The 17221-nt window shown below is 45.4% G+C and overlaps 1 protein-coding gene across 2 annotated transcripts; it reads left to right on the forward strand.

Annotated features, from left to right (window-relative positions):
- The first annotated feature begins 826 nt into the window (after positions 1–826).
- LOC118226911 (pyruvate dehydrogenase [acetyl-transferring]-phosphatase 2, mitochondrial-like) lies at positions 827–5627 on the forward strand. Of its 2 annotated transcripts, XM_035416904.1 has the most exons (3): positions 827–960; positions 1087–1162; positions 2707–5627. In XM_035416904.1, the coding sequence occupies exon 3, from the start codon at positions 2778–2780 to the stop codon at positions 4266–4268; it is 1491 nt and encodes a 496-aa protein (XP_035272795.1). In that variant the 5' UTR covers positions 827–960; positions 1087–1162; positions 2707–2777; the 3' UTR covers positions 4269–5627. The 2 variants fall into 2 exon arrangements, with proteins under 2 accessions (XP_035272795.1, XP_035272793.1); XM_035416902.1 differs by having other exon boundaries at positions 827–1162.
- Positions 5628–17221: the final 11594 nt, after the last annotated feature.

Consider the following 17221-nt stretch of genomic DNA (forward strand, 5'->3'; position numbering starts at 1 on the left):
AGAAGTTGTTGGAGAGCAAGTGAGTAGGGTAAATTGTTTAACGGATAAAGCTTAATTAGCAACGGATGATGTGTAGTTATCATGTATACACTATTGTGACCTCACATACTTCAGAGTCTTAAGTTCCCCCTGGGACAAGTAGTTATTCTAACTGAGTTGGATACAACTAAAACCAAAGTACAAGCAGTCCGACATTACATTCATATGACCTAGTCGGTATAATTGTAACAGCAAATAAAAATGCCCTATAATGCACATATGGATTTTTTCTGCAAAGAGAGAGAGAGAGATTACAAAACCAAAACCCCACCTATACCCGCTAACCTCTTAAAAAAGAAAAAAGAATAGCAATAATAATGCCCAACCACCACACTGAACCTAAACATATTTCAGTCTCTTCATTTGCCACACAAACGGTCTGGTACATCACATGGGATGTACTGAGAACTAAAAATAATAATCACTATTTATCTTCTTCTTATTATTATTAGAAGTAGTATTAGTAGTAGTAGCTGGAATCAGTATGTTTACACTGTATCTAATCTATAATCAATATAGGTTTTATTTCAGAATCAATATTGACATTGGCAACACAGACTGTTGCCAGCTTGAACGAGGAAGTTGTCACTCCCAAATACGATTTTGGCAGACAGAAAATATCAGCAGCAGTGGAGACCAAATATTTAGCTTATTTTCAGAATTTTCACACGAACACACAAGTATAAACATTCTTTATTTACTTAGGCAAAGAAAATGCACATTTGTGAATTAAATCAGCAACACGTGTTGGAGTTCAACAAAACCCTAGTAAACCAACCGCAAAGAAGGGCGGAAGAACATTTTGTCCAATCGTACAGAAAGGGCGGTGCTCGTGAGTACAGAAATACTTGTCCTGGAGCGGGTAATAGTAGGATGCGAGTGCTGACACCTACCAAACAATGTTTTCGATACTGTGAACAGGTGATGCGTTTATGTTATTGTGTTGAATTTTGGTTTATTTGTATGGTAGGCAGCTAGTTATCTTCATTAACGACTCAATAACACTTAAAGTTGAAATAATGGAAAAATCATGGCTGCACCTTTCAGCAAACCAGCCGACTCTGTTTGATCTTCAAAGTGGTGGTTGAATCTTCCTATATTTGTGCCACGGCAAGGCTAAAATGTAAGTGTGAACGTTGTCAGGCTTTAATTGTTTCTAAGTAACGTTAAAATCGAACAGAAATAACACTGTGTGGGGAATCCAGTTGGTTTATGCAAAACCGATTATTTGTTAGTTAACTTACTATTGGTGCTAAGTAGCGTACACCACGCAGGCGGTGGAGCCGGAGAACGCCGCTAGTTCAGCAACTTTATTAATAGTGCGGGTGAGAGAGGTGGCAACTGTTAAAACGGTACGAACCATATCGAGATAGTTATCTCACTATTTAACTTCACTAAGTAGAGCTTACACGCGGCATGTGTTTGCGTTGTCAACTGTTTCTTTTAATTTCTGAATGGCTGACTTAGTCCTGTTAACTGAGTAGTAGACAATATTAAATTTTTTGAATCTTTGAATAATGACATAAAAGAATGTAGTAATTGCTTCTCATTATGCATATGTATTACTACTTACAGGAAAACTAGTTGAACAGGCTACGTATACATATTAAGCCGTCACGAGTGACTTTAAAACAAATTTTTAAGCAGGGAACATTTACCAGAAATGGTGTGCTGCATATTCAGTTGACGGCATAATTAATTTGTATGAGATTTTGCATCGGGTTTTACCCCAACGTAAACGCAGTCGATTTGCAAGACATGAAAACGCCTTGTAGCTACATCCACACGCTCGTTTTCTTTGGCAAAACTAAAAAATTAGCCTAAATGAAAATGTAGAACAGATTTAGTCAGCACACGGGTTCTGCAGTCCTGGGGCGTATTTCGTGAAGCCTGATTACCGAGTTAGCTGGATAAAACACGAAAGAGCTCTTTTTACTTCAGCTCCAGATTTTGGAGGGTTCCAGGTTTTACTCGGTTCCGTTATCCCGCTAACTCCGTAATCCTGCTTTGTGAAATTGGGCCCTGGTCCTGGAGAGCTACTAGCTCTGCTTTTTGTTGTTGTTGTTGTTATTGTTGTTTTTTTTTTTTCACCTTAAAATCAGAACCTATTTCAGACCAAAGTAACCAAGTGTGTTAACTGTGTAAACAACTGCTCACAATTTATTGATTAATTAAATGCAAATGGTAAATGGACTTCATTCATATGGCGCTTTTATCCAAAGCGCTTTACAATTGATGCCTCTCATTCACCCATTCACACACACACTCATACACCAACAGTGAAAGGCCATCATGCAAGGTACCAATCAGCTCGTTGGGAGCAATTAGGGGTTAGGTGTCTTGCTCAGGGACACATCGACGTGCCCAGGGCGGGGGATCGTACCAGCAACCCTCCGACTGCCAGACAACCGCTCTTACCTCCTGAGCTATGTCGCACAGAGTAACAGTGAAAACCAGCAGGGCCTGTGGCTCTCCAGGCCCCAGATGGACGCTGTCGGTGGCTCACTTGTTGCTCTCGAACCCAAACATAGCGCCCGGGAAGCCACTGTGCTGGCTAGGATGGCCTGCGGTATGGCGTTTACATGCCGTTCAGATGGCCAGCAAACAGCCAAGAGATAAACGTATGATAGTTGTGCGTGTCCCACCCCCACCCCCCCCCCCCCCCAGTTTGAACCCTGCAGGTGCCGTGACCCAGACACACCTGGCAGCAAGAGCAGCGTGTCCACCTCGGGGCAGTGATGTCGGCTGCTGTGTCCTCGTGGGTCGTGCATTGGTCCCGCAGCCAGCGCAGTCTGCTCCCCGGGCGGGGGCGGGGTCTCCCTCCCTGGCCTCCGAAGCGGGCCTGGTTCTCCGTAGACTCGCGGCCCAGCGGGGGCCTCACTCCCCAGGGCCGGCGGCGCTTGTCGACCGGCGAGGACCCGGACTTCCAGCTGAGCGACGCCCAGGTGAACGCCGTCCTGAGGGCCAACGAGCAGGCCGTGCGCTTCTCCGAGTCTGACGCCCGGGGCCCGGCGGGGCCCGTGCTCGGGTTCGAGAGCAACCAGCTGGCCGCCAACTCGCCGGGGGAGGACCGGCGCAGCGCCGTCACCTGCCTGCTGACGCGGGGCGCCATGTTCGGCGTGTTCGACGGGCACTGCGGCTACGCCTGCGCGCAGACGGTCAGCGAGCGGCTGCTCTACTACGCCGCCGTGGCGCTGATGCCCCGCCCGCGCCTGGAGGAGCTGGAGGGCGCCATGGCCGAGCTCAGGCCCGTCTCGCCCGTCCTGCAGTGGCACAAGCACCACAACGACTACAACTACCGCGCGTCCACGTCGCTCTACCTCAAGCACCTGCGCGCCTTCTGGCGGGAGCTTCTGGCCGAGCAAGAGCCCCGCGGCGGGGAGGGCCTGGGCCCCCGGGACGCCCTGGACCGGGCCTTCCGGCGGCTGGACGCCGACATCTCGCGGGAGGCGCAGGTCCCGCTGGAGAGCGCCCCGATGCGGAGCGCGGCGCTGGAGGCGGCGTTCTCCGGCTCCACCGCCTGCGTGGCGTACGTGGACGCGGAGGGCGTGCACGTGGCCAACGCGGGCGACTGCCGGGCCGTGCTGGGGGTGCGGGGGGAGGACGGCGGCTGGAGCGCCCTGCCGCTCTCCCACGACCACAACGCCCTGAACGGGGCGGAGCTGGCGCGGGTCCGGGCCCGGCACCCCGACTCGGAGCGGGCCACGGTGGTGGCGGACGACAGGCTCCTGGGGACGCTCATGCCCCTCCGGGCCTTCGGCGACGTGCGCTTCAAGTGGAGCCTGGAGCTGCAGCGGAAGGTTCTGGAGAACAGCCGCGACCTGGACTCGCTCGACATCTACGAGTACACTCCCCCCAATTACCTCACGCCCCCGTACCTGGAGGCCACCCCGGAGCTGACCTATCACAGGCTGCGGGCCGGGGACCGCTTCCTCATCCTGGCTTCCGACGGTCTGTGGGACATGCTGGACAGCGAGGGGGCGGTGCGGCTGGTGGGCGAGCGCCTGACGGCCTCCGGCCACCAGGAGGCGCCGCCCGCACCCGTCCTCGACTCCAACTCCGCCACGCACCTCATCAGACACGCGATCGGGACCAACGAGTACGGCGAGGTCGACCCAGAGCGCCTGGCTGCTATGCTGGCACTGCCGGAGGAGGTGGCGCGGATGTACCGAGACGACATCACCGTCACCATCGTCTACTTCAGCCACGTGAAACACCGGGACGGCTAGGCTGGGCCGCCGAGCTGTGATGTAACTGCTGTCTTGGGTCTGTCCACCTGGGGCAGCTCCGTTCCTCTGTTCAGTCCATTGTCTGTTAAAAGAAAGCCTGCCGGTCTGTCAGCTTTCGCTGTGCTCAATATGTAATGAGTGAGAGGGCCGAGCAGCACACGCAATCCATTTTTGCCTTAAACTGAATTTTTAAATCCCTGATCAGATTTTTTTTTTTTTTTTTTTTTAACCAAAATAAATTTTTTTTAAAATACAGTTTTTGATGGATAAATATGTTACAGTACTTCTCCTTTATTTAAATGTAGCTGTGGAGAAGGCAATCTAAGACACAGCACAAATGCACACCAGTCCCAGAGTTTGGTATGACGAAAGCAGATAAAGTAAAAGCAAGTTTAGCAAAGCACTCTGTTCAGCAGAATTTGTATTGTGTAGAAAGCCAAATGCCTTAGGCCAGGGGTGTTCTGTGCAACATGATTGCCACATTTGCTATTAAAAAATGTACTGTACAAACTTGCATCATATTCCTATTGCACCCGTGTGACAAGTTGTTTGGTACTCAATTGAGAATTAAAAAAAAAAAAAAAAAAAAAAAAAAAAAAAAAAACAATAAATTTTAAATATGCATGACTGCGTGACAATTGGGTGCATCTTGGGAGATGCATTTCAAGGCATCAGGACCATTCTGCGGAGCCCAATGAATAATGATGCTTTTGATAGCACTGTGAGAGGTACTATAGCAACTTTTGAGCAAAGTCGTTGCAGGCTGGTTGATATTGTCCCTTTTTATCCTATTAAATAGAAAAGTTACGATAAAAATGAAAAAGTTGATAGTTTCGGCAGAGCTGCTTTTTGAAATGAAGTTGGTTATTTTCTCAATTGTATTTTTTATTTTTTTATGCCAAAAATGACCATGCCGACTTATTCAGAAATCAATCATTTTCAATAATACTTTCTCAACCTGGATTTCCACCTCTGCATATAATCAGCCAGCTAGCTAGCATCACAGAGATACTGCCTCTCATAGCTATCTTGCAAATGTTTGCTAGTAATGTTGTGATTGGTCAGTTTGAGTTTTCTCCATCAAAGACGATTTTCCCATATTGCACCGTGCTCCCTGTAACTAGCGTGACATGGCACTGCCAAAAAAGAGGAAAAGCTGTAAAATGGGGGACGGACGACCACATTACTGTGTTTGTGATGCGCTAATATTTTGGAAAGGTCAGAGGATGGTGAACATTAATGCACAGTAGGCATAAAACCTTGGTAAAACTGCAAAGTAATGCCGGGTGGCCCAATGTTTTCCTTTTGTAGCAATGCTGAAATAAATGACAGCAACAGCTTGCTGGCACTTTAATTTAATTTGTTCTGGTGCATTTTTATTGGATGTTCAAAAGATTTTTGCCTTTTGTTTATTGTATAAGTTATTAGTTATAAGTTATTTTTAAAGTTCAGCTACGTGTGTTTTTTCCTGTGTGTTTTTGAACTTTCTAGCACCAGTGCTTCTGGCAAAAAAAAAAAGTTAATGTACGTCCTTGCCTTAGGAGAGTTCCTACCACTTTGCTGAAGTTTGCTTTTGCAAATTAAGCAGAACGGCCTTTTGCAAATTAGCCAGAACAGCCTGCTGCCAGGACCTTCGATTGGCTTGATCAAGAGACTTTGAAATGCTGAAATGTTGAACCTTTGAAACACAATTGAAATGTGTTTTTTCTGAACCTTTAAGCAGCACATTAACAAATTTACTTTATGTTCACTGACCAGCAAACTTGGTTTTGTGCCTGTAATGGTCAATGTTTCTGAAAGCTGAGGGCAAACTGTATTGCAGCCAAGCTGATTTGAATGGTTTCCTGTCTTTGTTTAATTTTTTTCTGATTTTGGATTTCTTGATTATCATATGAGACGTTTATCAATTTCTATTTTCTTAGCTGTAATTATTTTATTGTTGTATTGAAGTTTTATATAGAAATAACTCCCTCACCCCCCCCCCCCCCCCCCCCCCCCAAGAACTTTTATATTGGCATAAAAGTAAACATTTTCCAGTTCCATTCATGCAGTGAAAATTGCAACCTGCTAGTCTATCATGATCATTATCATGATTCACATTTGGAGCGGTGTCTTTTTTATGCATGATTATATTTCTTGGTTCAAAATGTGACCTTGCCTTACAAAAGACCTTTGAATTACAGTAAAATGAAATGGCTTGGCGGTGCCTTTGACTCTTGAAGGAGACGGATGTTAATATTTTCACCAGTTTAAGGAACTGGCCATACTTCTGCAGATTTTGCGGTTCAGACCATAAATGCAGATTAATGTAGCGTGTCCTTTCAAATGAAATGGCTTTTACAGTTTTTCTCAATTGTTTACACACTAAAACTGGAACTATGCACACGATGGTGAAAACTTGAAGCTCATGTGTCAACAACAAAGACTATTTCTGCAAAACTCTAAGCACAATTCCTTTGTTTTCACTTAAATAGCAATTCTAAATCACATTTTTGCACAACTCTACACACAAAATCTCATCATTTAGCACAATTTTCATAATCAAGCCTTGTTTGTTCACATGGAAAACACTGGCCTTCAAATGCCAAACTCTAAGTACCAACTGGTCTCACTCACGCCACACCTGCTCAAACTCAATTGGCAAAACTTTTCAATTATCTGTCAGAGCATAAAAGAGACCTCCGGTGATCTCTATTGTGTTGGAAAACAATAGAGCAACACGCAGCACAGAGAGGTAGAGGTAGAGGTAGAGGTAGAGGAGGAGGTGTACGTGTACACGAGGTGGACAAGGTGGACGAAGAAGAGGGAGACGAGCTAATATTTCAAATGAAATACGTGCAACTTTGGTTGATCACATATTTGTTTTTTGGTTTTTTTCCAGCAGGCCTACAAACAATTTTTATTTTTGCAGTCTGCTGAACAAAGATTTATTTTACAGTAACAAATAAAGATTTGCTTTGTTACCTTTTTGAATTTGTTCATTGATTTCATATATGCTAAAAGATCATTACATCCAGTGTCTAGACTGACACAGTCTAAGCATGTTCTAGTTTTGAGAAGACACAAATGTTATCTATTTTGGCAAAACTCAATTGCACTGATAAGGAAAATGAAAAAACACTTCTAACAATGTTCAGTATGACTCATGATGGAACCTGGGTTGTGAGTGCAGCCCAACTGGACCTCATTGGCAGGACAATACAGTAAATGTGCATTGTATCAAACACAATAACAACAACACTCAAAGTGATAACAGTTCACACACTTTGCTGTACTGTACTGAATTTGAATTAGGTTTACCTAGCAAATGCACTATGTATATGATGATATATTTACTGTATTGTATCATGGCAACAGTCTTTATATTTACTGTAAAATTGCAGCCTATTTTGGGACCCCTCGAAAAGAAAACTAAAACTCTAAAAAAGGAGAAAAAATAAGCAATTTTTACACAATTTTATACACTTGAATATGTAACATGACCTCATGATGCCAGATCATATATACAGTATTTTGACGGTTGTGTTTTTAAATTTATCGCACCAGTGTGAAATCAATGCTCAATAAGACCTATTCATATGACGCCTGTGTGAATCATTTTGATGGAAAAAGTCCGTTTTGAGAAGAGAGAACATGGTTTTGCATGAATGCATTTTGCACGAGATTTGTGTAGTTTTGGCAAAAGGTTAACTGTTGCTGTGCTTTGTGTGTAGAGTTTTGAGAAATTGAGCTATAGTTTCAGTAAACACGTTTAAACAATTGAGAAAAACTGTAATTAAATATACTAACGTCCAAGGATTTTTAGGTTCTGTGTTGATTGCTGGATTATTGTCATGCTTGTTTTTTTAAATTCTGAAATTAATCCCCAATCTCTAAATCAGGGACACCATGGGGCCCTATGTATTAAAAGTACTGTAGGTCATTTCATATTACATCGGCCAATGAATTTAAGGGAGTAACTGGTTTATAGAAGTGAACCCTCCATGTTTACTGCACATTTGAGCGTGTTCATAGAAAATTGTGATTGATGAAATAAAATGGCTTTATTTAATAGTTTTAATGGCATTTGACAGAATCTTAGTTAAATGGTGAAGAAGTCAGAGTATTACTTTTGTATGTAATGTATAGCCGAGGGTGGGAAATGAGAACGGTTTTTTTTTTTTTTTTGGGTTATTGCAGAAATGACCTTGTCGCATGCTTGCTATTTCTATTGTAAGTAGTGCATTTTCCCCATGATTGAGCAGTTATGTATATTTCGTTTTAATATTTGTTCATTTTAAGAAGTAACAGAAAATATATTCTTTAGGGAATGTGTTTGTGTGTGTCCGTCCATATGTGGCTTCTGATAATGGTGGAGAGCTGGCGGCAAGTGTTTGAAAATCAAACTTGAGAAACCGCTTCATTTGCACTAATCGTGTGTCCTTTCTATGCCGTTTGACTTTGTTTTGTTCTTTCGGTTATGTTGCGTCTTCCGTTTAAGGTTAAGTTTCTTCAAGGTCGTAAATTGCCATTCTGTAGAGGACTATCAATATTAGGCACGGTTTTAAATGTAGAACAGACTTGATCTTTAATACCTCACATCGCTAAATATTCATATATATGTATATATTTTTTTTTAATTGTTACTTCTAGGGGCTATGGGCTAAATGAACACTTGTGCACACCTCAACAGGCTCAAATGTGATTGTGCAAGGGCAGAACCCTTTAGACATTCTCAGAGACTATTGTTCTTCAATAGTGACTTATGTCTTTGACACAGTTTGGGTCATAGTGCCTTGAACTTACAGCTTATACTTGTACAACATTTATACATGTCTCATAGTTTGTGTTCAGCAACTGATCATTTCTGTATTTATTGCTGAGTTTTCTGCCTGGCCTTGCATTTGTTTCGCATGTGATTGAGTTGATCCGGTCCTGATCATGTGAAGTTGGGTATTTCTTGTTAAATGAAAATGACCGCTTCCTGGTTTCATCATCAACCACACATTTCCTTTTTTCAGTATTCTTTGCATTTCATTTCCTGACTTTTGGTTATGTTGTAAAGTTATGTTGTGATTTAATATATTTTCTGAAAAATTCAGAAGTTCAGGTTCCTTTATTATGTGGTGAATGTGTTCCCTGATGTCTTTGTTTTTATTCAGAAGCTCCCAAACCTTGTTCCCCCACTGCATCACCTGAACATAGTCCAACTCTTCCTGGCTGGTTCTAATGAATTGAGCAATGCAGATCTACCGGAGTTAATTCCAGGGTCTAGTGTTGGTATGCAGCTGCGGGCTAAAGTATAACCCGACACACACACATTGAAGAAAACAGGACAAATTAATCTGCATTTTGTAAGAACAAGAAGTGTTTTGTCACCGTGTCCTAGAAGAGGGATTAAGATCACCGCATTCAGCCCCAGGGCTCCTGGAACTTGTCTGTGTTTAGTGTTCGTCTGCAGAAACAGTACAGAAGCGATTGTCTAGACACTACTGGGGCGACATAGCTCAGGAGGTAAGACCGGAGGGTTGCCGGTTCAAACCCCGCCCTGGGCGTGTCAAAGTGTCCTTGAGCAAGACACCTAACCCCTAACTGCTCTGGCGAATGAGGGGCATCAATTGTAAAGTGCTTTGGATAAAAGTGCTATATAAATGCAGTCCATTTATCATTTACCATTTACTACTGTAGAACATAAGTGGGCCAAGGTTCACCAAGGCTGTGCCTTTTGGATCTACAAGTAATGCGCACAAGGGCATGGAGACCTGCAGGGGTCTGTCTGTCCGTCCCATTGTCTGGGTGTATGTGTGTGTCTACCTGGATTGTACAGTGATTCCACACAATTCAGTTTCTCCACAAGGTGGCAATATACTCCTGCTGTTACCGGACTGTGAACTCCTGGCGATTGTAGACCCGGTTAAAATGCTCCCAGAATCCTCGTCTTTATTCCAGTCACACGGCAGATCTGTCGATGTGAGCCCTAACGTATGAGAATGCTAACTTCAGACCACTGCACCCACGTTCATATTGTTTTTTATTAAACGTGTGAGAGAAGGAAAACAAACATGGTTGAATTCGTCTGTACTTGTATGAGTTATGCATCCATATATTATTTCTACTATTAATATGACATTAATATTAACTTAATGTATTTCCAGAATGTGGTGTTATATGGCAGATTCTTCTACGAGGGGCAATTACCCTGACTGATTTTACTGTCAGAGTCCACAAGATTAAATCAATTCAAAAACCAGTGGTGTTTTCTCCACTAGGTGTCAGTGCACCCCTACAGTTATCAGGTTTCGAAACGTGAGGGAGATCATTGTGTTTTGTGAATCCTTACTTAAGACCACAGAAACCACATTAATAATGTTTTTATTCAACATTTAATAGAGACAAATTAAAGTGTGTGATAGTGTATGCATAGTTATCATATACTTTTATGTGTGAGGTGTAGATATTTCTGTTTTATCACATAGCTTTATGTGATAAAACAGAAATACGGCATATTGTATCAATAAGACAGACATTAATAGGGCAGATAATTACAATGGATTAATTATGATAATCGGTTATAGTTCAATACACAATTGTTATACATGCTGAGTAAAAACTCAGCATATTGTATGTATATATAGTGGAAAGAAATTTAAATGTGGAAAAAGTATTCCAAACATGCTGTTATGTTGTGTGTACTATGCGGGTAAATGTTATTTGGTACAAAAAAGGTTATGGTTATTGGTACAGAAAAACGCATACTACCATACAGTAACCTGTGTTGTCTGTATTTGTACAGATATCTTTTTCTAAGATATCCTCAACCTCCTGGGCTACAAGTGATACACGTAAAAGCAGTGTCTATCTCCATCAGCAGACACTGTATGACAAGTTTAAATAAGATTTATAAAATTGTCTTTGTAACACAGGCTAATTATTCTGAGAAACAATCACATGTATTGTATAACCCCTACAGTTCTGTCATGTATAACTGTATAACAGTGGGCCTTCTAGTAACTGACGGCATTTTTATACTACAATTCATATATTGTAGTATAAAAGAGATTGTAGTATCACAAAAGAAAGAAAAAAAAAAACTAAGGAGTTGTATATGAATTATGGCTTCAATTTCCTTTTACCCCTCAGCAGTCTCTGAAGGTCAGGCTTAGAGGCCGTGAATCACAGCGGTGTATCCACGCCACATCAGTTGGCGCTAGGCTCTGTTACCATGGTTACAAACAAACAACAGAAACCACCGCCTTTCTATCTGTCCTCCGTCTGTTTCGATGAGCGGTCTGTCGCTGTCACCCCCTCAAAAAAAAGCAGCAGCAAAGGGATGCGGTGGGTCCCGAAATAATATCTCGGCCCGGACTCCAAATATCTCCCCGAGCACCTGTGCGCGGGGGGGGGCTTCGCGTTCGCCTCTCGCTGGCGGCTTGCCGGGGAGGTACCTCTGCGGTCATGCGCTTCCTATAGACGCACGATCACCCACTGGCCATGCCCGTAGAGATGGCCTCTGTCTGTGACCTTGAGTCCAGCCACACGTGGGGCAGGGTGAAAGGCTGTGTGGCCAGGAGATCACCACTCTCTACTGCAAAGATGTTTCTTTTTTAAAAACTTTATTTATTTATATTTTTTTTCCTACAATTCTTTGGGGTTGGACCATTTTTCCAACCCCTATTTTTCCCCCCTTTTTTTGTCCCTGTTTGAAAAGCTGAATATTTTTGCGAGTCTGTCCAACTATCAGTTTTTGGACAGAGTATACGAAATGTTCTTTCTCAGAACTGTGTTCTGTGCCTCTAAGCAGCTACGCAGAGGAGTAAGAACAGACTGCAGGCGTCCAATTGACAAAAAGAGCAGCGGGTTCACGGTGACCTGAGGATATTCTTCTCTACCGAAACTCTCCCTCCTTGGGCAGTGCTACAGCTGTTTATGGGCTGCCTCATGGGACAGTCTGTTACTGTCTTCAACTGTATGATCAGATTAGAGGGGACATCCAGACACTGGACACCAGGGTTAGCAGGAAGAGCTACCCAGCGGTCCCCACAGATAGCGATCGCTAATGTGGAATCTTTTTGCAATCCTGTGGCCTTTCCCAGGCTGTCCTCTGTGCCTAATCATGTGATGTCATACACACTCCGGTTATGGCAGGCCAATCAGGATGTGGAAAGCAGGAAACCCCTTAACACATGATTGTTGATGGCTTAGACTGGTCTTTATTCAGAACCGTCAAATGGGTTCTGGCTATAACTTCAAGGCTCAACATTATGCAATTACTCCAAGCCTATTAACATACTAAACAAACCCTCTAATCCAATCAAATTCAGCTAACTGGCTTGCAAAATCCTATCTAAATTCAGATCAAAAGTGAAAACCATTAGCGGCATCTGATAATTTAAGGTAATGTACCTGTAATGCCAGCTTTTAGTGTTGTCAATCTGATTCCTTTTAAATAGGCCAATCAAATTAAATGATTGCATGGTTTGGTGGCTTGTGCTGGTGGTCCACTTGACCTGGTTAGAAATAATTTGTGAATAATTTGTGAATAAACTTTTTTAAACTTACAAGTCAAGTCTGTTTCCACAGTTCCACATGGCGAACACAGCAGCTAAAGGACCCTAGTCCTTGTATGCCTCTGGTGAAGTATACTGAGAGTGAACTCTGACCCCAACAGGGATAAACTAATCAGGGCTGCATAACAGTTGAAGGATTGAAAAAGGGCTCATTCCAATCGCTTATTTTATTCGTCCTCAGTCCTCACCTGACATGGAAATCGATTGAGGTCCCCCATCTTGAAGGAAAGTCCAACCCATGAAATTCCCCTTGAAGGAGTGAGGAGCTAGGAGGCTATCAAAGGATGCTTGAGCAAGAAAACACAAATACGTATTTTGCAGAAGTATTTTTTTCAGAATGCTTGAAGTATAAATGATCAACTTGTGGATCCACCTCTCCCCAGCTGCCACATCTGTGACTGACGTGGCTTCAAGCTGACACTTGACTGAACAAGGACTTCTTATTTGCCTAATAATGCCTAATACCCGTTTGCTCAATTCATCCGTCCTCACGTCCTTTCCTTGCTTCCCTACCTTGCGTCCTTCGATGGGTGGAGCTACGAAGCGAGGAAAGGATGCAAGGCCATAAAAATAAGCGATTGGAATAACCCCAAAGCCGGCACTTCAAGTCAGAACTTCAAAGCACAAGGCCACTCTCTTAATTAGTTTTGGTCATGAACTTACAATATAAGGAGTGGAGCCTGAAACTAGAAGGACACTGGTTGAAATCCTGGGTGGATCACTGCTGTTTAACCCCAGGAAAGCACTGGATCTGAATTGTTTCCATCTGTACAAATGAATAATAAATGAGAAATGAAAGGAATTACATTCTCAGCTAAAACTATGATGACATTGATGATGAGGATGATTAGGTGGCAGAAGCACTGTCAGTTCGGAGAAATGTCTTTTGACGGGGTGGGGGGTGCCTTGTGGTTTGGTCAGTCATGTGTTGGGTGTCCAATATAATTTTCCAAGACCCGAGGTTAAAGAATAGCCCCCTGCTCCTTTTAATAATCAAAGTGTTGCTATAAAAAGCCCTGACTGACTGCTGGCTAATGCCGCGTCCCTATCTTTAGCTTTATTTATGTCGCAGTGATGACAGCCCCACTTACGCTCCTTGCAGTCAGCGGTCAACGGGCCACATGCCTGCAACACCCCCGCCCCCCGCCCCCCCCGCCCCCTGCCATTGCCCCCGCGAGGGTCCTGGCAGAAGGGCTTCACGCGTGCCAGGCTTACAGCAGCGCTGCTAACCGAGGCTACGTTTGCGCCGGTCCGTTTCTCTCTCCCACATGCTTTCCATCCCGCTCATCTTTCTTTTGCTTCAGATGGGATGCTAGATTGGATGCTTATGACCCCCCCCCCCCCCCCCCCAAATGGAAGAGTTATTGAGTCTGAGTTATTGAGCCTTACTTCCGAGCATGAGAGGTGTTTCCATAGCGGCCTGATGTTGAACCTACGTTAGTCACACACTCCGACAGACGGACAAGCCTGATGGACTCTCGAACTGATGAGTGACTGTGCAGAACAAAATAACGACCCATAATTCCTTTGAAGATTTTGTTTTCATCCTGCCACTGAACTCGACCAACTGGCAGTCCTCTCGCACGGCAGCTGTGTTGGCTTCGCTTGCCGATTGTGGAAAAGCGGTTCCTCCACTATGCTCGGTTTCAAGAGTGTAAACGCACTTTTCCTCTCCCTTCAGAACCAAAGGTGCACATTGCATCAATGAGACAAGACCACAGACATACAGTAAGGCTGTCTGTATGGTGCAGCGAAAGCCATTTCCTGAAGACACATGAACACATTCCCCTTTCAGATGGCCACAGATTCAAATCGAAAGACGAAAGACCTTCTGGCCTAAGATGCAAATTGCAACGGCTTTGCACAGGAAGGCTTCTCTGGGAAGCAGTGTGTGAATTTGGCCAACGCCACGGGGTCGAATTGCACACCCATCCAAAGATTCAAAGAGGCATCACCCACAGCTCATCTATGAAAGGCTTATGAATCTATGACCACCAAAAACCACCACCCCGCCCGCCTCCAAGCTTCCAGGAAATTTGTTTGATAAGGGAAGGGGGTTATTTTGGAGCATTCATTCGCCGGCTCTGCTAATGTGAGAGAGAAAATAACTGCCATGTTATATCGAGAGCGACACCCTCTGCTTTCAAAACAAAACCGTGGATTGATAATGCGGGTTGGTTTCCATGGCGATAGGGATAAAAGGTCAGGCCTGCTGGCGGAGCTGGGGCTGACCCAAAAACATGGCACGGGCCGGCGGGTTTGCGCCCCGGGGGCAAGAATCCGTTACGCGGAAGGTCACAGGTGCGAGGCAGGCAACGCTACGTGCGTAGCGGTTAACGCGGTTGCATGCCTGGGATGACATGCAAATCCAGAGAGTTGGAGCTAGCCTAGCCGCCACAATGCCGGTCCGGTCTGAGTGACTGACAGGTGTGCAGCTCACGCTGAAAAGCAAATCGACCTCTGCTGTGGAGAACTGGGTTGAGCAGGTGAGGTCTGAGCGAGGGTTAGGAATAAACGACACCAGTCAGTCAGGCGTGATCTTTTTAAAATCAAAAAAGGCCCTTCAGTATTTGCTCTCGATATTGCCTGCCGCCCAATCGCTGAGAGCTCTGTTGGAATAACAAACAAAAACTTGAAAGGGAACGGCGAAAGAATGCAAACACAGCGCGGATCGCGAGGGGCAACGTGCCGAACCGCACGCGAAACGCTCCCGTTTCTAAAAATAGAAAGCGTCTGCAGGGAAAACGTGGTCCTGCGGGGGCCCTGATTTTCCCACAGTCGCTGAGGTACCGAGGTCACGTGGCTGCCGAGCGGACAGCCCAAAGCGCTTCCTCACAGCGGGCAGGCTGTGTCAGAGGGGAGCGGAGGGTCCCCCTCATTAACTATCCCCCCCCCCCCCCACCCCACCGGCAAGACAGGGAGAGACTGTGGAGCGTTTACTCTTGATGAGTGAGGTCCGTGGATCAGGACGGGGGCAGGGCAGAGTTCCGGGCCGTGCTGGAGTTTTGGGAGACGTGTATGGGGGGCAGGGGCAGGGGCGGGGGCAGGGGCGGGGGCGGTGGGTTGAGGGGTTGAGGTTTTGCTGGACGATGATTTGAGCCGCCGCAGCTGTCGTTGGCCACTAGAGAATGGCACTAATGCAGCTGTTTCTTGGCCACAGTTCCAGGAAGGGAGCAATCAGATAGAAGGTCCCGATAGCCCTTTCACAGTGGGAGGTATAAGCGAAGTGCCGATCTCAAATGTAGGAGATGCCCAGACTCTGACCGCCCCTTAATTGAACAGGGGTCATGCGGGGGTGGGGTGCGGGGGTTCATGCGTTTCAGACAGGGTGGGGGTGGCGGCATAAATGGAATATTCCTGGGCAGTCCCCTGGCATGTGATGAAGACATGGGCTGCGTAAATGGAAAATCTGAGAGGCAGTCTTGGTCTGATTACCGACCCTCAGAGAAGATCTTGTCTTGGATATGAGGAGCAGGCTTGTAAAAGTCCGGGAGAGCTACAACTTCACCCGGACGCAGGGGGACAAAGATCATCTGTTGAAATCCCGAGTCTTTCCTGCACAACAACTTCTTATTGGCTGTAATTCAAGGCATAACTGAACTGAAATTATAAATTTATTCTTTGTCAAATAAATTTGGGGCCGAACATATGACTGAACACGTACAATTCCCACCATAATTTGGAATGTCCAGATATCTGCAACCACAGCCGTGTTCACGAGCAAACCCCCCCACAGAAGAATGTCATCCTCTCTTCCTCTGACTGCACTGCCAGAGCCAGAGAAAGACCTTTCATATGTGGCTTTCACATGCTGTCCACAAGCAGCTGATGGGGGTTGCTGGAGAGCGATGAAACACAGACCCGTAACTGACTGAAGCCTACCACCGCAATCGCCAATTTCCCTTCAGCCTATGGAGCTACCGGCCACAGTTGGCACTGCCATGGTCTGGATTCAATCCGAGACCATGGGGCTCATCCTTCCACCCTAGTGTGGTGCCGGGGTTGGTGTTAGAGGCGACCGTAGGCAGTGTGTGGCGCTGGGGTTGGTGGTAGAGGCAACAGTAGGCAGTGTGTGGTGCTGGGGTTGGTGGTAGAGGCAACAGTAGGCAGTGTGTGGTGCTGGGGTTGGTGTGAGAGGCGACCGTAGGCAGTGTGTGGTGCTGGGGTTGGTGGTAGAGGCAACAGTAGGCAGTGTGTGGCGCTGGGTGTTGGTGTTAGAGGCGACCATAGGCAGTGTGTGGTGCTGGGGTTGGTGGTAGAGGCAACAGTAGGCAGTGTGTGGCGCTGGGTGTTGGTGTTAGAGGCGACCATAGGCAGTGTGTGGTGATGGGGTTGGTGTTAGAGGCGACCGTAGGCAGTGTGTGGGGCTGGGGTTGGTGGTAGAGGCGACCGTAGGCAGTGTGTGGG

This window comes from Anguilla anguilla, chromosome 5 (assembly GCF_013347855.1).
Source record: "Anguilla anguilla isolate fAngAng1 chromosome 5, fAngAng1.pri, whole genome shotgun sequence".
Classification (NCBI taxonomy): Eukaryota; Metazoa; Chordata; class Actinopteri; order Anguilliformes; family Anguillidae; genus Anguilla; species Anguilla anguilla.